Source organism: Heteronotia binoei, chromosome 16 (assembly GCF_032191835.1).
Source record: "Heteronotia binoei isolate CCM8104 ecotype False Entrance Well chromosome 16, APGP_CSIRO_Hbin_v1, whole genome shotgun sequence".
NCBI lineage: Eukaryota > Metazoa > Chordata > Lepidosauria > Squamata > Gekkonidae > Heteronotia > Heteronotia binoei.
Window position 1 is genome coordinate 527,060 of NC_083238.1, and position 21,106 is coordinate 548,165.

At 47.4% G+C, this 21,106-nt stretch overlaps 1 protein-coding gene across 1 annotated transcript in view; it reads left to right on the forward strand.

Annotated features, from left to right (window-relative positions):
• Positions 1-21,106, forward strand: part of MGAT5 (alpha-1,6-mannosylglycoprotein 6-beta-N-acetylglucosaminyltransferase) — a 480,616-nt gene that overhangs the window by 216,431 nt on the left and 243,079 nt on the right. Inside the window, exons 4-5 of the mRNA XM_060256988.1 lie at positions 11,493-11,569; positions 14,551-14,640. Of these exons, the coding sequence (XP_060112971.1) occupies positions 11,493-11,569; positions 14,551-14,640 (167 nt within the window). The remainder of the gene's footprint in view (positions 1-11,492; positions 11,570-14,550; positions 14,641-21,106) is intronic.

Consider the following 21,106-nt stretch of genomic DNA (forward strand, 5'->3'; position numbering starts at 1 on the left):
GTACAACGGGGTGGTGGTGTACCTGGATGACATCATTATTTATTCCCAGGACGAGAAATCACATGTGAAGTTGGTGAGAGAGGTGCTCAGCACCCTACTGGAGCACCAGCTGTATTCCAAACTGTCTAAATGTGAATTTCACCGAACCGAGCTCGACTATCTGGGGTTCCGGGTATCAGGGCAGGGGTTGGCAATGGACCCAGCCAAAGTGCAGGCGGTGTTGGAATGGGTCCCCCCAAGGACACGTAGACAACTCCAATCCTTCCTCCGCTTCGCAAATTTCTACAGGGCCTTCATTGAAGGGTTCGCCCAGATTGCCCTGCCGCTGACCAAACTCCTAAAGACCAAAGGGAAGGGGCCGGAAGCCAAGCGGCTGGGAGCCAGACTACACTGGACCCCTAAGTGCCAGGAGGCGTTTGACCACCTAAAACGCTTGTTCACTAGTGAACCAGTCCTGAGCCACCCCGATGAACAGCGGGCCTTCGTGGTGCAATGTGACACCTCCAACGTGGCCGTAGGAGCCATTCTCATGCAAAAAGACGGGGAGGGGAAATTGCGACCCTTTGCCTATATCTCCAGGAAATTCTCGGGGGAACAGAGAAACTGGTCAGTGTGGGACAAAGAAGCCTTTGCGGTCATGTTTGCCCTGAAAACTTGGAGGTCTTGGCTCGAGGGGGCTAAGGTGCCGTTTGAGATTTGGATGGACCACAAGAACCATGAAGCCCTGACGGGGAAAAGGAAGCTGAGCAAAAAACAAATTCGGTGGGCGGGGTTGTTCTCTAGATTTGATTTTACCTTGCGGCACATCCCGGGAACTAGGAATTTTCTGGCCGACACCCTCTCCCGGCTCCCGCAACACGAGAGTCAGAGGGAAGAGGTGGTGGACTCCTTAATTCCGCCCTCCCAAGTGGCAGCCATGGTCACCACCCGATCACAGAAGAGGCGGGAGCTGGAAGGGATTAGCCGCGAACGAATTGCAGTAGAAACGGAGAAGGAGGGAGGAGCCCGGCCGGAGGGAGTGCTAAGAAGAAAAGATGGACTCTGGTCCAAGGGGGAAAAACTTTACATCCCTGAAGGGCTAAGAAGGGAAGTCTTGCAGCTCTGCCACTCTTCCAAACTAGCCGGGCATTTCGGCTACGTAAAAACCCTGCACCTAGTCAACCGGCAGTTCTGGTTGGAACTGACATGTCGGAATATGTGGCTGGCTGTCTTGTGTGCATCATGCCTAAGCAGAGAGGGGGGGGGAAGCTGCCAGGGCTTCTGCAACCGCTAGAAACGGCCAAACGGCCATGGTCGGTGGTGTCTATGGACTTTATAGTAGAACTACCCCCCTCCCGGGGGAAAACAGTGATCCTCGTGGTGGTCAACATGTTCTCAAAGCAAGCCCACTTCATCCTGTGTGCACAGCTACCCACGGCTAAGAAATTAGCGGCCCTGTTCTTTGATCACATGGTAAAACTACTCATTCCCTGACAAGGTCATTAGCGACTGCGGGCCGCAGTTCGTTGCCACCTTCTAGCGGGAGTTTTGTAAACTGGGGGGAGGGGGGGTGGGCTCACTCTTGGGTATCCTGCCCTCCAGGGAAAGTGTATGCGCAATACATAGCCTCTCCTTTCCCGGTGTAGTGAACGCCACGTGGTCACTGTCCGGCTATGCCTGGCAGATGGTCACTGCAATGGCCTCTCCTGCATTACTGCATCCGTGGCAACACCTTCACGCTGGTCCCCCCCACCGTTTCTCACAGAGTTTGCCACGTCATGGTGTGACCGAATGTCCGGCGGTATAACCGGATGGGCAGGCTGGGCTCACCAACCTCGCCAGCCAAGAGAAGGAAAACTCTTAACATCAAACCCGGGCAGATAGAGCTCGTTAATGTAACACCTACCACCTGGAGGACTCACTGCTGGCGTCCCGGCTTACTGGGCCATGGCAGATGACCCCAAGGTGAAAGGGTAGAGCCAGTACCGCGCACACTGTGCTTCACCTAAAAATTCCTCTGCGCAGGCCTGAAGGGCATATCCACATCCACAACCCACAACACACCAAGTCCTGCAGCGATGGGCAAGGGGCGAAACGGCAGGTGGAAGATGTCACTGGAAGCCGCAGTCCCGATCCTGCATGTAGGCGGTTCAGGGTATTGGTCGCCTGATGCTGACCCGGAGACGAAAGCATTTTTCGGCAGCACCCTGAACGACCAAGCAGCCTTATCTAGGGACAGCACTGCTTGCTCCGCACGGAAAGGGGCCTAGAAAAGGTGGCCTAAACAAAGCTCGTCTCCCCCCCCCCCAGTTGGCTAGCCGCGGTCAACGGGCATCCTTACTTGCGGTCAAAAAATAACAACAAAGAAAAGGCATGCACCTGCCTCACAAAGTGTGCAAAGACTAAAGCTTGCGTGTTGGAACATCAGAACCATGCTTGACACAGTAGACAGTGGTCGCCCTGGACGACACTCTGCTCTAGTTGCCCACGAACTTCTCAGGTTGAATATCGACATAGCAGCTCTCAGTGAGGTCTGTTTCCCTGAGGAAGGTAGTCTTCAAGAACACGGTGCTGGCTATACCCTCTACTGGTCGGGTACATCAAAGGCTGAGAGCCGCCTTTCTGGCGTTGGCTTCATGGTCAGGAACTCCATTGCCTCCAAACTCGAAAACCTGCCAACAGGTCACTCAGATCGCATCATGTCCATGCGCATCCCACTTCAAAACAAGCAGCACGCAACACTCTTCAGTGTGTATGCCCCAACCCTTCAAGCAGATCCTGCAGAAAAGAACAAGTTCTATGCTGATCTACGCAACCTCGTACGGAAGACCCCTTCAGAGGACAAGGTGATCATCCTTGGCGACTTCAATGCCAGAGTAGGTAAAGACTCGGAAGCCTGGAAAAGAGTACTTGGCAAACACGGCATTGGCAACTGCAATGATAACGGGCGCCTCCTGCTAGAATTCTGCACGGAGCACCAGCTCACCATCACCAACACTATCTTTCAGCAGAAGAACAGCCTGAAGACAACCTGGATGCACCCACGGTCCAAGCACTGGCACCTTATCGGCTACATTCTGGTGCGCCAGAGAGACCTTCGAGATGTCTTACACACCCGAGTAATGCCCAGTGCAGAATGTCATATGGATCGTCTTGTACGCTGCAATCTCCATCTTCACTTTAAACCCACACCCAGGAGAGGAGGTATCCCTCGGAGGAAGCTTCAGGTTGGCAGCCTTCAGTCAGCCAAAGTTAAAGCTGCCTTCCAGGCAAAACTCCAGTCAAGAATTGAGGACTCCAGTTGCCCCACAGACCCTTCTCCAGAAGCACTCTGGGAACACCTAAAAACTACCATCCTATTGATCTCTGAAGAAGTCCTCGCGTTCTCCACAAGGAAGAACAAGGACTGGTTTGACGAGAACAATCAAGAGATCCAAGAATTACTAGTGAAAAAGAGATCTGCCTACCAAGCACATCTTGCTCAGCCCTCCTGTCCCGGGAAAAAAGCAATCTTTCGCGCTGCATGTAGCAACCTCCAGCGCAAGCTTCGAGACATTCAGAACGAGTGGTGGACCAAGCTTGCAGAGAGAACCCAGCTGTGTGCAGACACTGGTGATTTAAGAGGGTTCTACGAAGCCCTGAAGGCAGTATATGGCCCATCATATCAGGCTCAGAGTCCCTTGCGTAGTGCAGATGGCCAAGTGCTCCTCACAGACAAGGCATCCATAGTGAACCGGTGGTCGGAGTATTTTCAGGTTCTCTTCAGTGCCAACCGCGTAGTTCAAGATTCAGCAATCCACCTCACCCCACTTCAACCAGTGAAAACAGAGTTGGATGAGATCCCCACCCTAGAAGAGACTGTTAAAGCCATCAAGCAACTGAAAAGTGGCAAGGCAGCGGGAGTTGATGGAATCCCACCAGAGATCTGGAAGCATGGGGGCACAGTACTACATAGCACACTTCACAAAGTACTTGTCACCTGCTGGGAACAAGGCAAACTACCACAGGACTTTCGTGATGCAATCATCATCACTCTACACAAGAACAAAGGGGAAAAGTCAGACTGCTCCAACTACCGGGGGATAACCCTGCTCTCCATCGCAGGCAAAATCCTTGCCAGAATACTCCTGAACAGACTGGTGCCCACCATTGCATCAGAACTCCTCCCAGAGAGCCAGTGCGGCTTCAGAGCTAACAGGAGCACCACCGACATGGTATTTGTTCTCAGGCAGCTCCAAGAGAAATGCAGGGAACAGAACAAGGGTCTATATGTGACTTGTGTCGACCTTACCAAAGCTTTTGATACCGTTAGCAGGAAAGGCCTGTGGGAAATCTTGGAACGTTTAGGATGTCCCCCAAGGTTCCTCAGCATGATCATCCAGCTACATGAAGACCAGCAAGGCCAAGTCAGACACTGCAACGACCTCTCGGAGCCCTTTCCAATAGGCACAGGTGTAAAGCAAGGCTGCGTTCTCGCGCCAACTCTCTTTACGATCTTCTTTAGCATGATGCTTCAAAGAGCCGCAGTAGATCTAGATGATGACGATGGTGTCTACATCCGCTATCGCACCGATGGCAGCCTGTTCAACCTGAGGCGACTAAAGGCTCACTCCAAGACAATGGAAAAACTTATACGAGAGCTACTGTTTGCTGATGATGCTGCACTCGTCTCCCACTCGGTATCAGCTCTGCAGCATATGACGTCCTGCTTTGCAGAGGCTGCCGAGCTATTCGGCCTAGAAGTTAGTCTGAAGAAGACAGAAGTTCTCCACCAGCCTGCACCCCAGGAAGATTATCACTCTCCCTGCATCACTGTGGGTGAATCAGTTCTGAAGACAGTCCAGCAGTTCAGCTACCTGGGGTGCATCATCTCCTCAGATGCCAAGATCGACAAGGAGATTGACAACAGGCTGGCGAAGGCAAACCATGCATTTGGCCGACTGCACAAAAGAGTGTGGAGCAACAAGCATCTGAAAAAAGGCACAAAGATCAATGTTTACAAAGCGGTTGTGATGACAACCCTCATCTACGGCTCCGAATCGTGGGTTTTATACCGTCATCACCTGCGACTCTTTGAGCGCTTTCATCAGCGCTGCCTTCGCATCATCCTCAACATCCACTGGAGTGGCTTTGTGACCAACACTGAAGTCCTCAAGAGGGCGGAGGTTACAAGCATCGAGGCACTGCTGTTGAAGAGGCAGCTGCGCTGGGCAGGGCATATTTCTAGGATGGAAAACCACCGCCTTCCCAAGATTGCTCTGTATGGCGAACTTTCCACCGGCCGTCGAAATAGAGGGGCACCAAAGAAGAGGTACAAGGACTCCTTGAAGAAATCCCTTGGCACCTGTCGCATCAACCATCACCAGTGGTCTGACCTAGCCTCAGATCGCAAAGCATGGAGGCACACCATCCACCAGGCTGTCTCTTCCTTTGAGAACGCACGCATAGCTGGTCTTGAGGACAAAAGGAGATCGAGGAAGAATCGCACTGCTACAGCACCAACCCCAAATCAGACTTTTCCCTGCAGCCACTGTGGCCGGATCTGCCTGTCCCGCATTGGTCTTGTCAGCCACCAGCGAGCCTGCAGCAGACGTGGACTACTGCACTCTTCTTAAATCTTCGTTCACGAAGTCAAGCCGAGAGAGAGAGGGGATGGAACAGGGCTTCAGCTCAGCCTATCACCCCCAGACAGCCAGCCAGACTGAGAGGGTGAACGGGGTTCTAGAGCAGTACTTGAGGTGCTTCATCAACCAGCGCTAGTCAGACTGGGCTGATCTTCTCCCCTTCACCGAATATGGCTACAATACTAGTGTGCATAGCTCCACCAAAGCCTCTCCCTTCTCAACTGTGTTTGGATACGAGGGGAATCCCATCCCCTTACTGCCTGGGGGGAAAACCAGGGGACTCCCTCTGCGTTTGAACAATGGTGGCAGGGACCGAGCAGAAGCTAGCCGACCATCCAAGAAAACCTAGAGGCTGCCAAAGAGACTTACAAAAAATACTATGATAAATCCCATGTCCCCGCTTGGGATTTCAGAGTTGGGGATTCTGTGTTTCTGTCAACCAAGAAGCTACCTCTCTCCCAGCCTTCCAGGAAGCTGGCTTATAAATTCCTGGGGCTATTCAGAATCAAAAGGGTCATTAATCCAGTGACTGTAGAGTTGGACCTGCCACCTGCTCTTGGTAAAATACACCCTGTATTTCATTGCAGCCTGCTCCGTCGAGACCCCGGCTCTTCAAATTGGCATCCTCAACCACCAGGATCCTTCCCAACACCGAGGGGGAACCAGAGCCATTCAATCCATGAAGCCCGGGACTCTAATACCAACCAGCCTATCCCACTGCCTCGGGCTGTGGAGGGGGCTAAGGGGGGGCAGTATGTCAAGTCTGTTTTAACTTTGGTCAGGCCTGCACTTAATCTTTGGTTCAGGAGAGAAGCATCCTGGGTAAAGCCATACTGTATTCCAATATATTCCAATGCTGCTAGCTTGAACTCTCCTCACCCCCCTCCTTTCCTTTGTTATGTAGTTTTGCTTTGAAATGGGAAATGGCGGCGTACTCGAGACGAAGTAACCCGAACATTTTATAGAGAGAGTTTGAAGGCCTATGAGATGGCAATCAAATCCGCAAAGAAAGCATAATTTGCGACCCAGATTGCGTCCGCAACTTCGCGCCTGGCACAATTGTTCGATATAATTCGAGGACTTACAACGCTGCCACAAGGCAGACCAAACTCTATTGAATTGGAAATAGGCTGTGAGGCTTTTGCGAAATTTTTTGCGGATAAGGTCGCATCACTCCGCCTCGCTGCCTCCCTGCCAGTTTTGAGTCAGTTAGCGAAACTGAGGCCCCGAGCCTGTCTTCGGATCACATTCTGGATGGTTTCAGCCCCCTCAGCCTGGAGGAAGTTGACAGGATTCTCTTATCTGCCCACCCAACAACTTGTAAATTGGACCCGTGCCCCTCCTGGCTTATTACCTAAGACGCACCTAGTTTTTTGAGCTGTTTGTGTGAATTTAGAGGCATTTGTGTGAATGTTTTGCAGTATTCGCTCCTTAAGACGCACACACTTTTCCCTCCACTTTTTTGGGGGGGGAAAGTGAGTCTTATGGTGCAAAAAATACGGTAAATCCTGCCATAGGGACCTCAGATATCCTGTATGGGATATCATAAATAGATCCCTGATGGAAGGGCATTTTCCAACGCCGCTTAAAGAGGCAGTGGTCCGCCCCCTCTTAAAAAAACATCTTTAGACCTGGCCCAATTGGCACACTATTGGCCGGTTTCAAATTTGCCCTTTCTGGGCAAACTTATTGAGAGGGCAGTGGCGAGACAGTTACAGACCTTCCTGGATGACGCTTCCATCCTTGACCCACTTCAGTCCGGCTTTTGCCCAGGCCATGGGACGGAGACGGTGTTGGTTGCCCTGGTAGATGACCTTCAACGGCATCTGGATCGGGGTCGCTCGGCAGTGCTGATGTTGTTGGACCTATCGGCAGCGTTTGATATGGTCGACCATCGGCTACTAATCGACCGCCTTGCCGACGCGGGGATTCAGGGGTTAGCCTTACAGTGGCTTTCCTCTTTCTTCGATGGTCGGGGACAAAGGGTCGCGATTGGGGGGGAGCTATCCCGGAGGCACCCTCTTGACTGTGGTGTGCCCCAAGGGGCGGTTCTCTCCCCGATGTTATTCAACATCTATATGCGACCCCTTGCCCAGATTGCCCGAAGGTATGGGCTGGGGTGTCACCAGTATGCTGATGACACCCAGCTCTATCTGCTTATGGCCGGCCGGCCGGTCTGTGCCCCAGAAAATCTGGATTGGGCATTACAGGCTGTGGCTGAGTGGCTCAGACTGAGTGGACTGAGGCTAAATCCTGCAAAGACAGAGGTCCTTTGCTTGGGTCGTCGGGGACCGGGGGGATAATCCCCTTGCCAGTTTTTGACGGTGCGCCGCTGAAGGCGGCGGACAGGGTCAAGAGCCTGGGGGTACTATCAGAGCCTTCTTTAAAGATGGAGGCTCAGATAGCAGCCACTGCCAAGTCCGCGTTTTTTCATCTTAGGCGGGCAAGGCAGTTGGCTCCCTTCCTGGACCGCGACGACCTTGCAACAGTGATCCATGCTATGGTCACCTCGAGGTTGGACTACTGCAATGCCCTCTACATGGGGCTGCCCCTGTGCCAAACTCGGAAATTACAACTGGTGCAGAATGCCGCAGCCCGGCTATTATTGAGCCTTCCAAGATGGGGGCACATTCGGCCGGGTCTTCGGGCTCTGCACTGGCTTCCAATAATATACCGAGTTCGGTACAAGGTGCTGGTCATCACCTTTAAAGCCCTGGGACCTGCCTACCTGAAGGACCGTCTCTCCCCACATGTTCCCCAGAGAGTACTGAGGTCGGGAACTCAAAACCTTTTCGCTATCCCTGGGCCAAAAGAAGCCCGCCTTAAGTCTACTAGGGACAGGGCCTTCTCGGTTACGGCCCCTATATGGTGGAACCAGCTACCGGAGAAGGTGAGGGCACTGTGGGACCTTACTCAGTTCCGCAGGGCCTGTAAGACAACCCTCTTCCGGTTAGCTTACACTTAACTGGTACCGGAACTAATGTAGCTTATCAGACTCTTGCTATTTATATTGTTATAAGGTTCGATGTTTTAAGGTTTTAAATGTTTTGATTGTTTTAATTGTTTATATATTTAAACGTTAATCTAACGTTTAAATATATAATCTTATGTCTTATTTTTCTGTTGTGAGCCGCCCTGAGCCACTTTTGTGGGAAGGGCGGGACACAAATCATAAATAAATAAATAAATAAATAAACCAAGTTCTTCAGACTGATTTAGAGAAACCAAATATTCTAGTTTACTGTTTATTCTCTATTTTACAGTGCAAACAACTTCTGAAAGGAATATAAAACCAATGGAGGAACTAGGCTAGTTTCCCTTTCTTACTCACAGCTTCACAGCACACTGGGTACAGCCACCATTGTTCTGCCAGTCAAATACCCAACAAATCTTCCCATGACAGATACTCAAATATAAAATGTGTTTATGAATTACAAATAATACAGTTTTACAAAAAAAATCATTGCATTTCCCATCCACAATGTAATTTACAATCAGTCTCTACATCCCAGTCATATAAATATATTCCTTCTTACATACTCCTACTAACAGTATCCAACAGTGCATCACAGATCCATACAAATAGCACAATAAATGGCTTTTAAAGATGATTGCCTGTATCCTAAATAGCACAGTAGATGGCTTAATGGACTAATGGTCCTTTGTATCAATTCCAACAAAGCTGTGCTGTTATCGTTGCATATGTTACTTCCTGTGTATGCCTTTAAGCCTGAAAGGGAGGGATGGTGGCTCAGTGGCAGAGCATCTGCTTCGTAAGCAGAAGATCCCAGGTTCAATCCCCGGCATCTCCCAACTAAAAAGGCTGCAGGCAAATAGGCGTGAAAAACCTCAGCTTGAGATCCTGGAGAGCGGCTGCCAGGCTGAGTAGACACGGCTGACTTTGATGGACCGAGGGTCTGATTCAGTATAAGGCAGCTTCATATGTTCATAACATTGTATATGATAAATACTCCAAATATTGGGGATATATAGCACTTTCATTCAAACATTTTTCAGCTGAATGCTGCTGCCATTATTTCCTTCAAACCAGCATTAGACGTGTCTGTTATCTGGAGTTCAGTTGAGGATTACAGTAATAAAGTACCACAGTTTCACAATAAGTAAACAATAGCAAACTGTGTGGCACTATAAATGTGGTTTATAATATAACAATACAATTAAAGGGGAACGTCCATATTTTGTTAGAAAGAACACATGTTGTCTTGCTGTATATAATATAAAAAGTCTTAAATACAAAAGTCATCTTCCTCCATCATGTTGTAGACTAAGCCAAACAGAAGGATTAAGTCAGGACCGGTTTCGGTGTCCAAACCTTCATCAGCCAAGAATTAACTTTGCAATTAAATGCATCATGGCTTCAAGCTGTTACACCTGTAGGTTTCCTACCCTAGGCCTGGTGGCACTCTCTGGGTGGCTTGATGCCATCTGACTGGCACGACTTAAGTAGGCCTAGTTAAGTCATGCAGGTCAGCATCGTCATCTCTCAGCCAGTGGGACACCTGCATTTGGCCACCCCACAGTGTTTTTATTATAGAGAGGATAAGATGTGCATCATAAGATGCAATTTGTGAGCTTTCAGTAAGACACCCAAAAGGTATGCACATGATTGTTTTGATTAATATTGTGATGTAAAACTGTGCCATTCTATGCATCACTGTGTCACCACTTGAAATATAGACTCTGAGTGGTTTTAGTGATCACCCAAACCAGATGCCTTCAGAGTGCCCTCCCCAAAACCTCTTGCTCATGAAATTGCACATGTGAGGGGAGGACAGCTTCCGCTTTGATACATTTCTGGAACCTGTTCAAGGCTGAACTTTTTAAAGGGGCCTTTTGTACAGTGCATTAGATTTTAATAGAGGTTTGTCTTTGTTATTTAAGTTTTATGTGGAATTTAATCTGTTCTGACTATAACCCACCTTGGGTTTGTATGGAGAAAGGTGGGATGTAAATTATTTAAATAAATAAGATAGATGGTACTTTATGAGGGTTCTTTGGCAAGCCAGCTGCTATCTTCTGGTAAACTAGCTGGAAGCTGGTAGGAATCATCTATAAATTACTGAGTCCAAGAAACAAAGATCTCTCTTGATATATCCAAATATTCTAGCCGTATATCAGGTCTTCTGTTTCTACAATTGTAGGTCTTTGTGTTGTTTCTTGAAGTACCATGTGGATTTTGAATGTGTCTATCGATGGGGAGGGGTTGTTATTGGAAGCAACGCAACAGGGTGAAACATATTTTCCCGAAGTGTACTTCCTGAATCCCAAGCAGAGTGTGTTGAGGTTTTTTTTGGGGGGGGGGGGGGGGGTAGCAGTGTGGTATGCTCAAATGGGGAGAAAATTTCAGTGTCCAGGTGTTGGGCTTCTGATCAACCCCCATTTTTTTAACAGATCCATAATTATGGAAGTGCTTCTTGTAAATGTATGTACTTCTCTGAAGAGATAATAGAGTGTGCAAATGCTAAACCAGTTAAACTTCGAACTATATTATTTGTGATTTGTCATTCAAACATTTGACTCCAACAACTAATCAAATGATTGCTGTCCTTTAATTTTGTTGAATAGGCTAATTGCATTTTTGGTTGTGCATTTAGATAAGCTTAATTATAAATGATGAGAATTTATTTCCATTTCTTTTCTTAATAACCTCTTTTATATCTCAGCATACTTTCTTGCATTTTTCTTTGGTTTCATGAACCTATTCCAATTTTTCTACTGTGAAGGGACAGACAGTATTAAGTTATAGATCTCCACTGGGCATTTCAATGATGACTCATCTGCGCAGCCTTTTGGGAGGGAGGAGCATGAATCTGTTATGATGTGTACCGCATTACATGATCATACTGTATATTTTTTTCTCCCCTTTAGATCTTATTAATGGAGCACAGGAACAGTGTGAATTGCCTCCTATGGATGGCTTCCCCCACTGTGAGGGCAAAATTAAAGTAAGACTCGTCTGTTTAATTGCATCTGTTTTTTTGCCTCATTTTTTTCAGGGTCTGCTTCTCTTGAAAGAGTCTAAGTTATCTCAAATCGAATGAATTACAAGTGATGAAAACTTGGTGTAATTTCCCTTCACATGCTTTCCCAAGCTGCATAGCAGAATGAAGTAGCCATGAAATGGTAGAGAAAACTGCACCGCTTTAGATTACAGGTGGAGGATTGCATTTTAGAAAAATCCTTTATGTTTAAAATGCCCCTGAAAACAAAAGAAAAGGAGTAGACGTTTTGTTCTTGTAGTAGTTAGAGTTCTGTTATGCAAAGAAATATCCAAAGTTGCAGGCAAATAAGGATACAGCTCATTCTACTACCTCAGAGCTTTGCCACCGCATTCTCCTGAATGTATGAATTAGGCTTTTGTTATTACTGTGCATCAAAATCTCTGCCTAGCAAAGTTCACATGTAACACTTTCATAGATCCAAGTGTTCCAGTATTGGCTGGCTCACTTGCAGTAGTTCTGACAGCAAGTTAGAAGATCTTTGTTGTTGTTACATCTTGCATTTAAATAAAAAGTCTTAAGGTGCTTTACTCTGCAGCATTTCCAAAAGTTTTCCATTAATTCTAAAAAGGAATTGCGCCCTTGTCTGTCAAAGTCTCTCTTGGAAAACCCAACTGACAAAAAACTGACTTGGACCTCTGCTACAGTTGGGAATCAGTGGAGGCTGGAGGCAGTGCCTCCAAATGCCTTGTGGCATGGTCCACCAGAGTTAACATAAAGCTCTTTCCTCTTTGGGTAGGTTTTGGAAAAGGCCAATTTACCTTCTAAAATGCCACTTCTGTAATAGGAAGGGGTTGTAAATATGCCTTTGCCTTGCACCCAGCCTTGCCTACTTCTGACGAGTTGAACAGGAATTACAGTAGTTTCTCACCTCCTGTGCCAACTTGGGCCAGTAAAAATTCAACAAAAACCTCTGTCTAGTCTTGTTAATTCCCAAATGTCCTACACTTGGAATGTCATGAGCCAATTCCATGAGTTTTTTCCTATTCTTCCATGGAACCTCAAGTTGTCTCACTGTTCCCGAAGACACCTCTGTGAGACCTGCCCACCAGAGACAACCTGTAGCAGCCATAACCTCTGCAACCTGCCCTGCTTCCAGACAACTTGCTCCAAGAGAGTCTCAGAGATTCATAGAATCATAGACTTGGAAGGGACCTCCAGGGTCATCTAGTCCAACCCCCTTCACAATGCAGGAAACTCACAAACACCTCCCCCGTAAATTAACAGGATCTGCATTGCTGTCAGATGGCCATCCAGCCTCCAAAGAAGGAGAGCCCACCACCTCCAGAGGAAGCCTGTTCCACTGAGGAATCGCTCTAACTGTTGGGAAGGTGTTCCTAATGTTGAGCTGGAAACTCTTTTGATTTAATTTCAACTCGTTGCTTCTGATCCTGTCTTCTGGGGCCACAGAAAACAATTCTGCACCATCCTCTATATGACAGCCCTTCAAGTACTTGAAGATGGTGATCATATTACTTATCAGTCGCCTCCTCTCCAGGCTAAACATACCCAACTCCTTCAACCTTTCCTCATAAGACTTGGTCTCCAGACCCCTCACCATCTTTGTTGCCTTTCTTCGGATCTGTTCCAGCTTGTCTATATCCTTCTTAAAATGTGGTGCCCACAACTGAACACAGTACTCTAGGTGAGGTCTTACCATATCAAAGCGATACCATCACTTCACGTGATCTGAACACTATACTTCTGTTAATACAGCTCAATATTGCATTTGCCTTTTTAGCCACTGCATCACACTGTTGACTCATGTTCAGCGTGAAAAGGATCTAAGACCCCTAGATCCTTTTCACACATACTACTGCCCAGACAAGTCTCCTCTATCCTATAACCATGCATGGGATTTTTTTTTAACCTAAATGTAAAACTTTACATTTATCCCTGTTAAAATTCATTTTATTGGTTTCAGCCCAGTTTTCCAGCCTGTCAAGATCATCCTGGATCCTATTTCTGTATTTTTTAAAAATTTGTATTGAGATTTGTATTACATACAGCAGTATTGCAGAATATGGTGGGTAAAACAGCAATTGATTATATATATAAGGAATTACTAAGCAAATTAATATACCTATATTACATAAGCTAACATTCGGTAGCAGACGTTATTTAACTAAGCAAAAATAGATTATAAAAGCAAAAAACTTAGAAATAGGTCAGAGATCAATACATTGCATTACTCGGTAGAATCTTCTCTGTGTTAAAAAATTGATAACTGGGTACCATGGAATTATATATTTTTTCTCATATGATAACAGTGAAGTAGAATAACAACTAAAAGCTATTTTGCAGTAAATAAAATGTTCCATTTCTGTCTTCTACTGTATTTGCCACACTTCCCAATTTAGTATCATCGGCAAATTTAATAAGTATTCCCTCTATTCCTTCATCCAAATCATTTATAAAGATGTTGACCAAAACAGGCCACAGGAAATATCCAAAGTTGCAGAGTCATCCTAACTAGTCTGATCTGGCCCTACTCCCATTGACCCAAAAATAAAACAAAACTTCCGTTGCTATCTCTGTGTGCTTGCACATGCCAAATTCAAAATGCCTGACCAATCAAGTTCTCTGTTTGTCCTTATCCCACCACTATCGCCAAATGTGACAGAAAAGGCCTGCTTGACTTGCAGACCCTTCTCTGTCCACTTCCTCCTTATTCATTGCCACTCCTGGAGGGAGTAACTTCATTGTGACTATTAGGGTAATCTGTCCACTCCCTAATGATTGGCAGTGCAGAATATTCACAGTGTACAGCAATTAACCTTCCACTGTTTACTGAAGTCTTATATTGACCTTGTTGACCTAAAGGACTCTTTTCCACCAGTTTCCTGAGACTTCCTATTAAAATATAATTATTCTTGTGGTCAGGTTTTTAAACACCTAACTTTGTTTGTGTTTTTTCCCCTGTCTAGTGGATGAAAGATATGTGGCGATCTGATCCCTGTTACGCAAGTTATGGTGTGGATGGGTCCATGTGCTCCTTTTTTATTTACCTCAGTGAGGTCAGTAATCTTGTATTGCATTAAACATAAAGCTACAGGTAAATTGGGATATATAATATTGTTACAGTGACAAATGAAAGGAAACTGGAATGTTTTTTATTTGTTTGATGTATCTGTTGCTGGACTATACCTTTGTTGATTGTTTCTGGGGATCAGATGACATTTTTCTTGATAGCAAATAACTAAGCTGCCTCCAGATGCAAAACTTAAATGCAGTGTGCTGATTTGAATTTTGGCATTTGATCACCTAGCTTGTGGTCTAAAATGGTATAATGACAGACGTACGCAATTCTGATCCTGTACCTTGGCTCTTAGATATGTCAAGCCCCAAGATTCCCAATAATGAAGTCCTTTGTTTTATTTCAAATAGACTGGTTTATTCAGGAATTCAAAGGTGCTACAAGGAACATGCTCCTTGGAAATGCTGAGATACCAGAGGTTACATGCTTGCTATATAGGGTATCATAAACCATTACAAAAGGCGTTTCATTTGAATCTAAGGTTCAGAGGTTACAGCAGCAACTATCATTTTCGCTACAAAAGCATTCTCACATTACATTGCGAACAGATAAGGAAGCCTGTGAATTTAGGGAGTACATCCTTGTGTCAAGCAAGTGGATCGCAAAGTAACCAGTCCTTGAGTTGCAACAAAGTATGGTTTTATTGATAATCCATGTGCTTCTATTGAGCCAAGAATTGGAACTGATACAGAGTAACAGTAGAATGCATACTTAAATGTGGCACATCAAAGGTTCCCTAAACATTGCTACAATTACTAAACATTTCTATATTCATGTGTGAAAGTTCACATGGTTCCCTTCTTTATCTCCTCTGTGGTTACTCTTCCTGGGTCCAAGCGCTGCCTGGGAAATTGTCCCTAGAGGCTTTATCTTCAAAGGCACATTCTTGCATTTGTTAGTAAAGCTAAGGAGGCGTGAAAGAGATGCCAGCTAATTCTCTACTTTGATGTGCCTCAGCCTTGTTTTAGGGTTAGTAGCAGTTACAGTATGGCAGTTATATTCTGATAAACATAGACAGTCATAGTAAGATAAAACATTGCTTGACACCTTGAAACACAGCAGGCCTTTTCCAGTACCATAAACATTCTTCTGCCAGATGGTGATGCCTACTTGTTCTCAAGGTTGTAAATAATGGAGAAGGGTCAGAGTATTAACCTGACATTTGGCCAGCCATCTCTAAGAAAAGACAGGGCTTGACAAGATGGACAATACAGAGAGCCAATTTGCATATAAACATAACTTTTGTTTTGATTGGTTAACCATAGCTATATAAATAATTTCTGTGTGTGCTGCTTGTTTCCCACCAAATATACTTCAAGTTTTGATTTACCCTTTTTGGGTAGAAAACCATATTGATGTGATATGAAAACATCGTAAACAGAAAAGAAAAAACAAAAAACTCATTAGAATCCTGTAAGAACGCAAGGAAAACTTTGCTGGATCAGACCAGTGGTGCATCTGGTCCAGCATATTGTTTTATGCCAGGGGTAGCCAACGGTAGCTCTCCAGATGTTTTTTGCCAGAACTCCCATCAGCCCCAGTCAGCATGGCCAATGGCTGGGGCTGATGGGAGTTGTAGGCAAAAAACATCTGGAAAGCTACTGTTGGCCACCCCTGTTTTATGCCATTGTCAGCCAGTTGACTTGGAGGTCCAAGAAACAGTGCTCATAGGCCAAGGTTGACTCCTAATACAGATATTCTGATATGGATATTATCTTTAGCCGCTATGGCTAGTAATCAATAATGGGACTGTCTTCCATGATCTGTCCTATCTAACCCTCTTTTAAAGGCAGGGGAATCCAAAGCAAAAGCTCCCGTGAAAACCAGCCTCCAATAAACCAATAATTCAACCCTCTTTTAAAGGCATTTATGCCCAAGACTATTTGTTCATGTGCCATCGTGTTTAGAGTTAGGCTCAGTGTTTTGGTGCAAGTTCATATCTGTGCTTCTTGAGCCTCTTGCCTGACTTCCTTCCACCAGTGGCACATGTCATCTCATATTTGAAGATAGAAAAGATTTTAAGACAAGAGTCTTATGTGTTTCTGGCGTCATGTCCTTTAGTTGATGCAGGTTCAAGTTGCTGATCTTAAAATAATATGGAATCTTCAATCTTTTGAACTATCTAGAATTTAGGATATTTACAGATTAAGTTCATGTGGCAATTCTGTGATAGCCCATAGTGTCAGAACTGGGAACTTCAAAAGAGACGCATCACTTTGTTTCAAAAGTTAAGACGTTTATTGAGAACTAGTATCCAGGAAAGAAGCAAGTTGACTCTGATAGCCTTCGAGGCTATCGGCACATTCTTATGCATTGGTAACAGAAACAATAAAACCCTTTCTCACACTCAGAGAGACAGTTGTCTGTTCCCAGGCCTCCTTATCTCCAAACGCGGAGGAAGGAACCCCGCTGTTCTTCTCTGGCAGGCTAGCTTCAAAGGCCACCTGCAGATGGTTCCCAGAGGCTATCGGTCACCCTTCAGTAGTTAGTATTTGTTTGAAATGCAAAGTTACCGGGTTAGTAGACATTTCCAATATGGAGTCAGTTAGGCTAATAACACATTGTTCAGCATATAGGAAAGTTACAAGTTCTGACATACTGCCCCCCCTAAGCTTTCGCCCTGGGCTTGTGCGGGTACAGTAGGTAGAATTTCTTAAGCAGATGCGGAGCCCGCACATCGCTGGCCTTGACCCATTCATCACAGCTACTCGGGAAGTACTTCCACCTGATGAGGTAATACAGCACCCCCCTTTGGACCCTAGAGTCCAAAATCTCCTGGACCTCATGGTGGCTCTGGCCCTTCACTTGAATAGGTGGTGGCTCTGGAGGGCGAGGGTGCCAAGATGTAGCTCCAGGGTCCTTGCGAAGAAGGCTGCAATGAAAAACAGGGTGGATCTTACTAAACATCTTGGGTAACTCCAATTCTACTGTGACCTCGTTGATTACCCTTTTAATTTTGAATGGCCCCAGGTATTTGTAGCTTAGCTTTCGGCAGGCTTGGGGTAGAGGCAGGTTCTTGGTCGAGAGGAACACACTCTCCCCTTCTTTGAACGCCCACTGGGGGGAGTGTTTTCGGTCAAAGTGCTTTTTATAGTCCTCCTTGGCACTTTCCAAGTTTTCTTGTATTACTTTCCACCCTTCTTTGATCCCCTCCCACCACTGCTGGCATGAGGTTGGGGCTGGCCCTTCTGGTGGCTTTGGTAATAGCGGGAAGGGCTTCCCTTCATAGCCATTAACAATTTGGAAAGGGGAGGCTTTGGTGGAGCTGTGCAGGCTGTTGTTGTACCCATACTCTGCGAAGGGTAGTAGCTCCACCCAATTGGTTTGTTGGTAGTTAACATAACAGCGTAGGTATTGCTCTAGCTGTCAGAACTTGTAACTTTCCTGTATGCTGTTAGCCTAACTGACTCCATATTGTAACCAGATACTAACTCGATGTGCTCTCAGCCAGGCCACTAACCAGACCGCTATGCATTTCAAACAAACTGTGATCACTGGAGGGTGGCAGATAGCCTCTGGCCAACATCTGCAGGTGCCCTTTGAAGCCGGCCGGCCAGGACATCTCAGCAGGACTCCATCCTCCCTTGCTGATAACAGACCCTGGGAAACAGACAGCTGTCTCTGGCCGTGTGAAAGATCGTTTTATTGTTGTTGCCACAAGCACATAAAAATGTAACCAATGCTAACTTCGTTATCAGTGTTATTCTGTGCCTTCAGTACTGTAGTTCTCAATAAACATCTATACTTTTGTAACGGAGTCTTGGGCCTCGATTGAAGTTCTTCCAGTTCTGACACTAGCAGCCCGTTCACCCTCTCTGTCTGTCCGTCTGTCTGGGGGTGGTAGGCGGAGCTTAATCCCTGTTCCATGCCTGTGATCTTACAAAACTCCCGCCAGAAGTTGGCAACGAACTGTGGCCCGCGGTCGCTAATCACCTTATCTGGGAATGAGTGAAGGCAGACCACGTGATTGAAAAACAGATGGGCGAGTTTCTTGGCAGTGGGTAATTTCTTACATGGGATGAAGTGAGCTTGCTTTGAGAATGTGTCGACTACCACGAGAACTACCGTTTTCCCTTGGGAGGGTGGTAGTTCCACTATAAAGTCCATTGAGACCACCGCCCATGGCCTTGCGGCTGTGGGTAGCAGTTGTAATAGTCCGGGTGGCTTCTCCCCCCTTCTCTTAGCCATGATGCAGGTGGGGCAGGAGCTCACAATCTCTGAGATGTCTCGTTTCATCTGCGGCCACCAGAATTGACGTGCTACTAGGTGTACTGTCTTTACGTACCCGAAGTGTCCCGCCAATCGGCTGGAGTGGCATTGCGTCAGGATTTCCCCCTCAGACACTTAGGCACGTATATTTTCCCATTGTAATACCACAGTCCTCCCTCCCCCTTCTCCACACCCTCCGGCCTCCCTTCCCCTTCTTTCTCCGTTTCCGCCTCAAGTCTCTTTTTCCCCTCTGGTTCAGGGAGGCCTGTTTTTTTTCCTGACCGGGTGGTGACTCCCCCTGCAACCTGGGAGGGGGGAATGAGTGAGTCTATTATCTCCTCCCTCTGGCTCTCGTGCTGCGGCATGCGGGAGAGGGCGTCTGCTAAAAAGTTTTTAGATCCGGGTATGTGCTTTAGCACGAAGTCAAATTTGGCGAAAAATCCCGCCCACCGGATCTGCTTGGCCGTCAGTTTGCGCCGGCCTGTCAATGCCTCAAGGTTTTTGTGATCCGTCCAAATTTCAAATGGCACCCACGCTCCCTCTAACCAGGAGCGCCACGTCTTGAGTGCGTACGTCACCGTGAACGCCTCTTTGTCCTACACCGACCAGTTCCTCTGTTCGTTTGAGAACTTGCGTGAGATGTATGCGCAGGGTCTCAACCCCCCCTCGTCATCCCTCTGCATTAATATTGCCCCCACCGCGACGTCGGAGGCGTCGCATTGCACCACGAAGGGCTTAAGTTCATTGGGGTGGGTTAGCACGGGCTCGCTGGTGAACAGTCTCTTTAGTTCGTCAAACGCCTCCTGGCACTTGGGCGTCCAGTTTAGGCGGGCCCCGGGTTTCTTCGCCTCCTCCCCCTTCCAGTTTAGAGACAAAGTAGTCCACCCGGCTCGCTTCGGAGGGGAAGCTTGCGCCCCAGTGGGTCATGAAGCTGTTGCACTGAATGGTGAAGTACTCCACCTCCTCTGGGTCCCCATCGAAGGTGATCTGCAGCTCCCGGCTCCTCGCCCCCTCCCACGGGCCTGGGGCGGGGGGCGCCGCTGGTCCTGGGGGGCCCCCGGGTGGCGGTGCGGGAAGGAGGACCGGTCCCGCCGGCGGCCCCGGCGGCGCCCCCGCCGGTGGGCCCACCGGCTGTCCTCCTGGTTGTCCATCGGGGGGGGTCCTTCCGGCGGCCCGGCCGGGCCTTCCCCCCCTCCTGGCGGTGCCGCTGGCTGGTCCGGTACTCTGCCGGGCGGCCCGGCCGGTGCTCCTCCGCCCAGTGCCGCGCCCCCCTGCAGCGCCTGGATCTGCTCACGGATGGCGTTCAGCTGCCGATGCAGCTCCCCGGCGAGTTGTACATGGCTCGCGTGGACCTCATCGTGAATCTCTCTTGCCCACAGCAACATCTCATCCCGTAGCATGCGGGCATCGTCCCCCCCTTTGGGGATCGTGGTCTCTTCCCCCTCGCAGTCTTGCGCCATCGGGGTCGCCCCAGCCTCGGCTCCGGTGCCCATTATCAATGCCACATAGCGGTCTGCGGCCTCGTCCATGAGCGCGGTCGATTTGTGTGGTTTCCAACTCTTCGGGGTGTAGAGGAGCGTGGAGAAGTGAGTCGGGTCCTTCACCTTGTGCCTCACTACCGTCACTCCGGGATCGACCAGCTGCTCTCTGGGTGGGGTGTTGGGCTCTCCGTTATCTGGAGCCTTTGCTGCCATCCAGCTAAGTTGCCAGTTCGGATAAGCTCCAAAAGTGGATCAGAGTCAAAATGTCAGAACTGGGAACTTCAAAAGAGACGCATCACTTTGTTTCAAAAGTTAAGACGTTTATTGAGAACTAGTATCCAGGAAAGAAGCAAGTTGACTCTGATAGCCTTCGAGGCTATCGGCACATTCTTATGCATTGGTAACAGAAACAATAAAACCCTTTCTCACACCCAGAGAGACAGTTGTCTGTTCCCAGGCCTCCTTATCCCCAAACGCGGAGGAAGGAACCCCGCTGTTCTTCTCTGGCAGGCTAGCTTCAAAGGCCACTTGCAGATGGTTCCCAGAGGCTATCGGTCACCCTTCAGTAGTTAGTATTTGTTTGAAATGCAAAGTTACCGGGTTAGTAGACATTTCCAATATGGAGTCAGTTAGGCTAATAACACATTGTTCAGCATATAGGAAAGTTACAAGTTCTGACACATAGTTGTAATAATAATAATAATAATAATAATAATACTTTTTATTTATATCCCGCCCTCCCCGCAAAGCAGGATG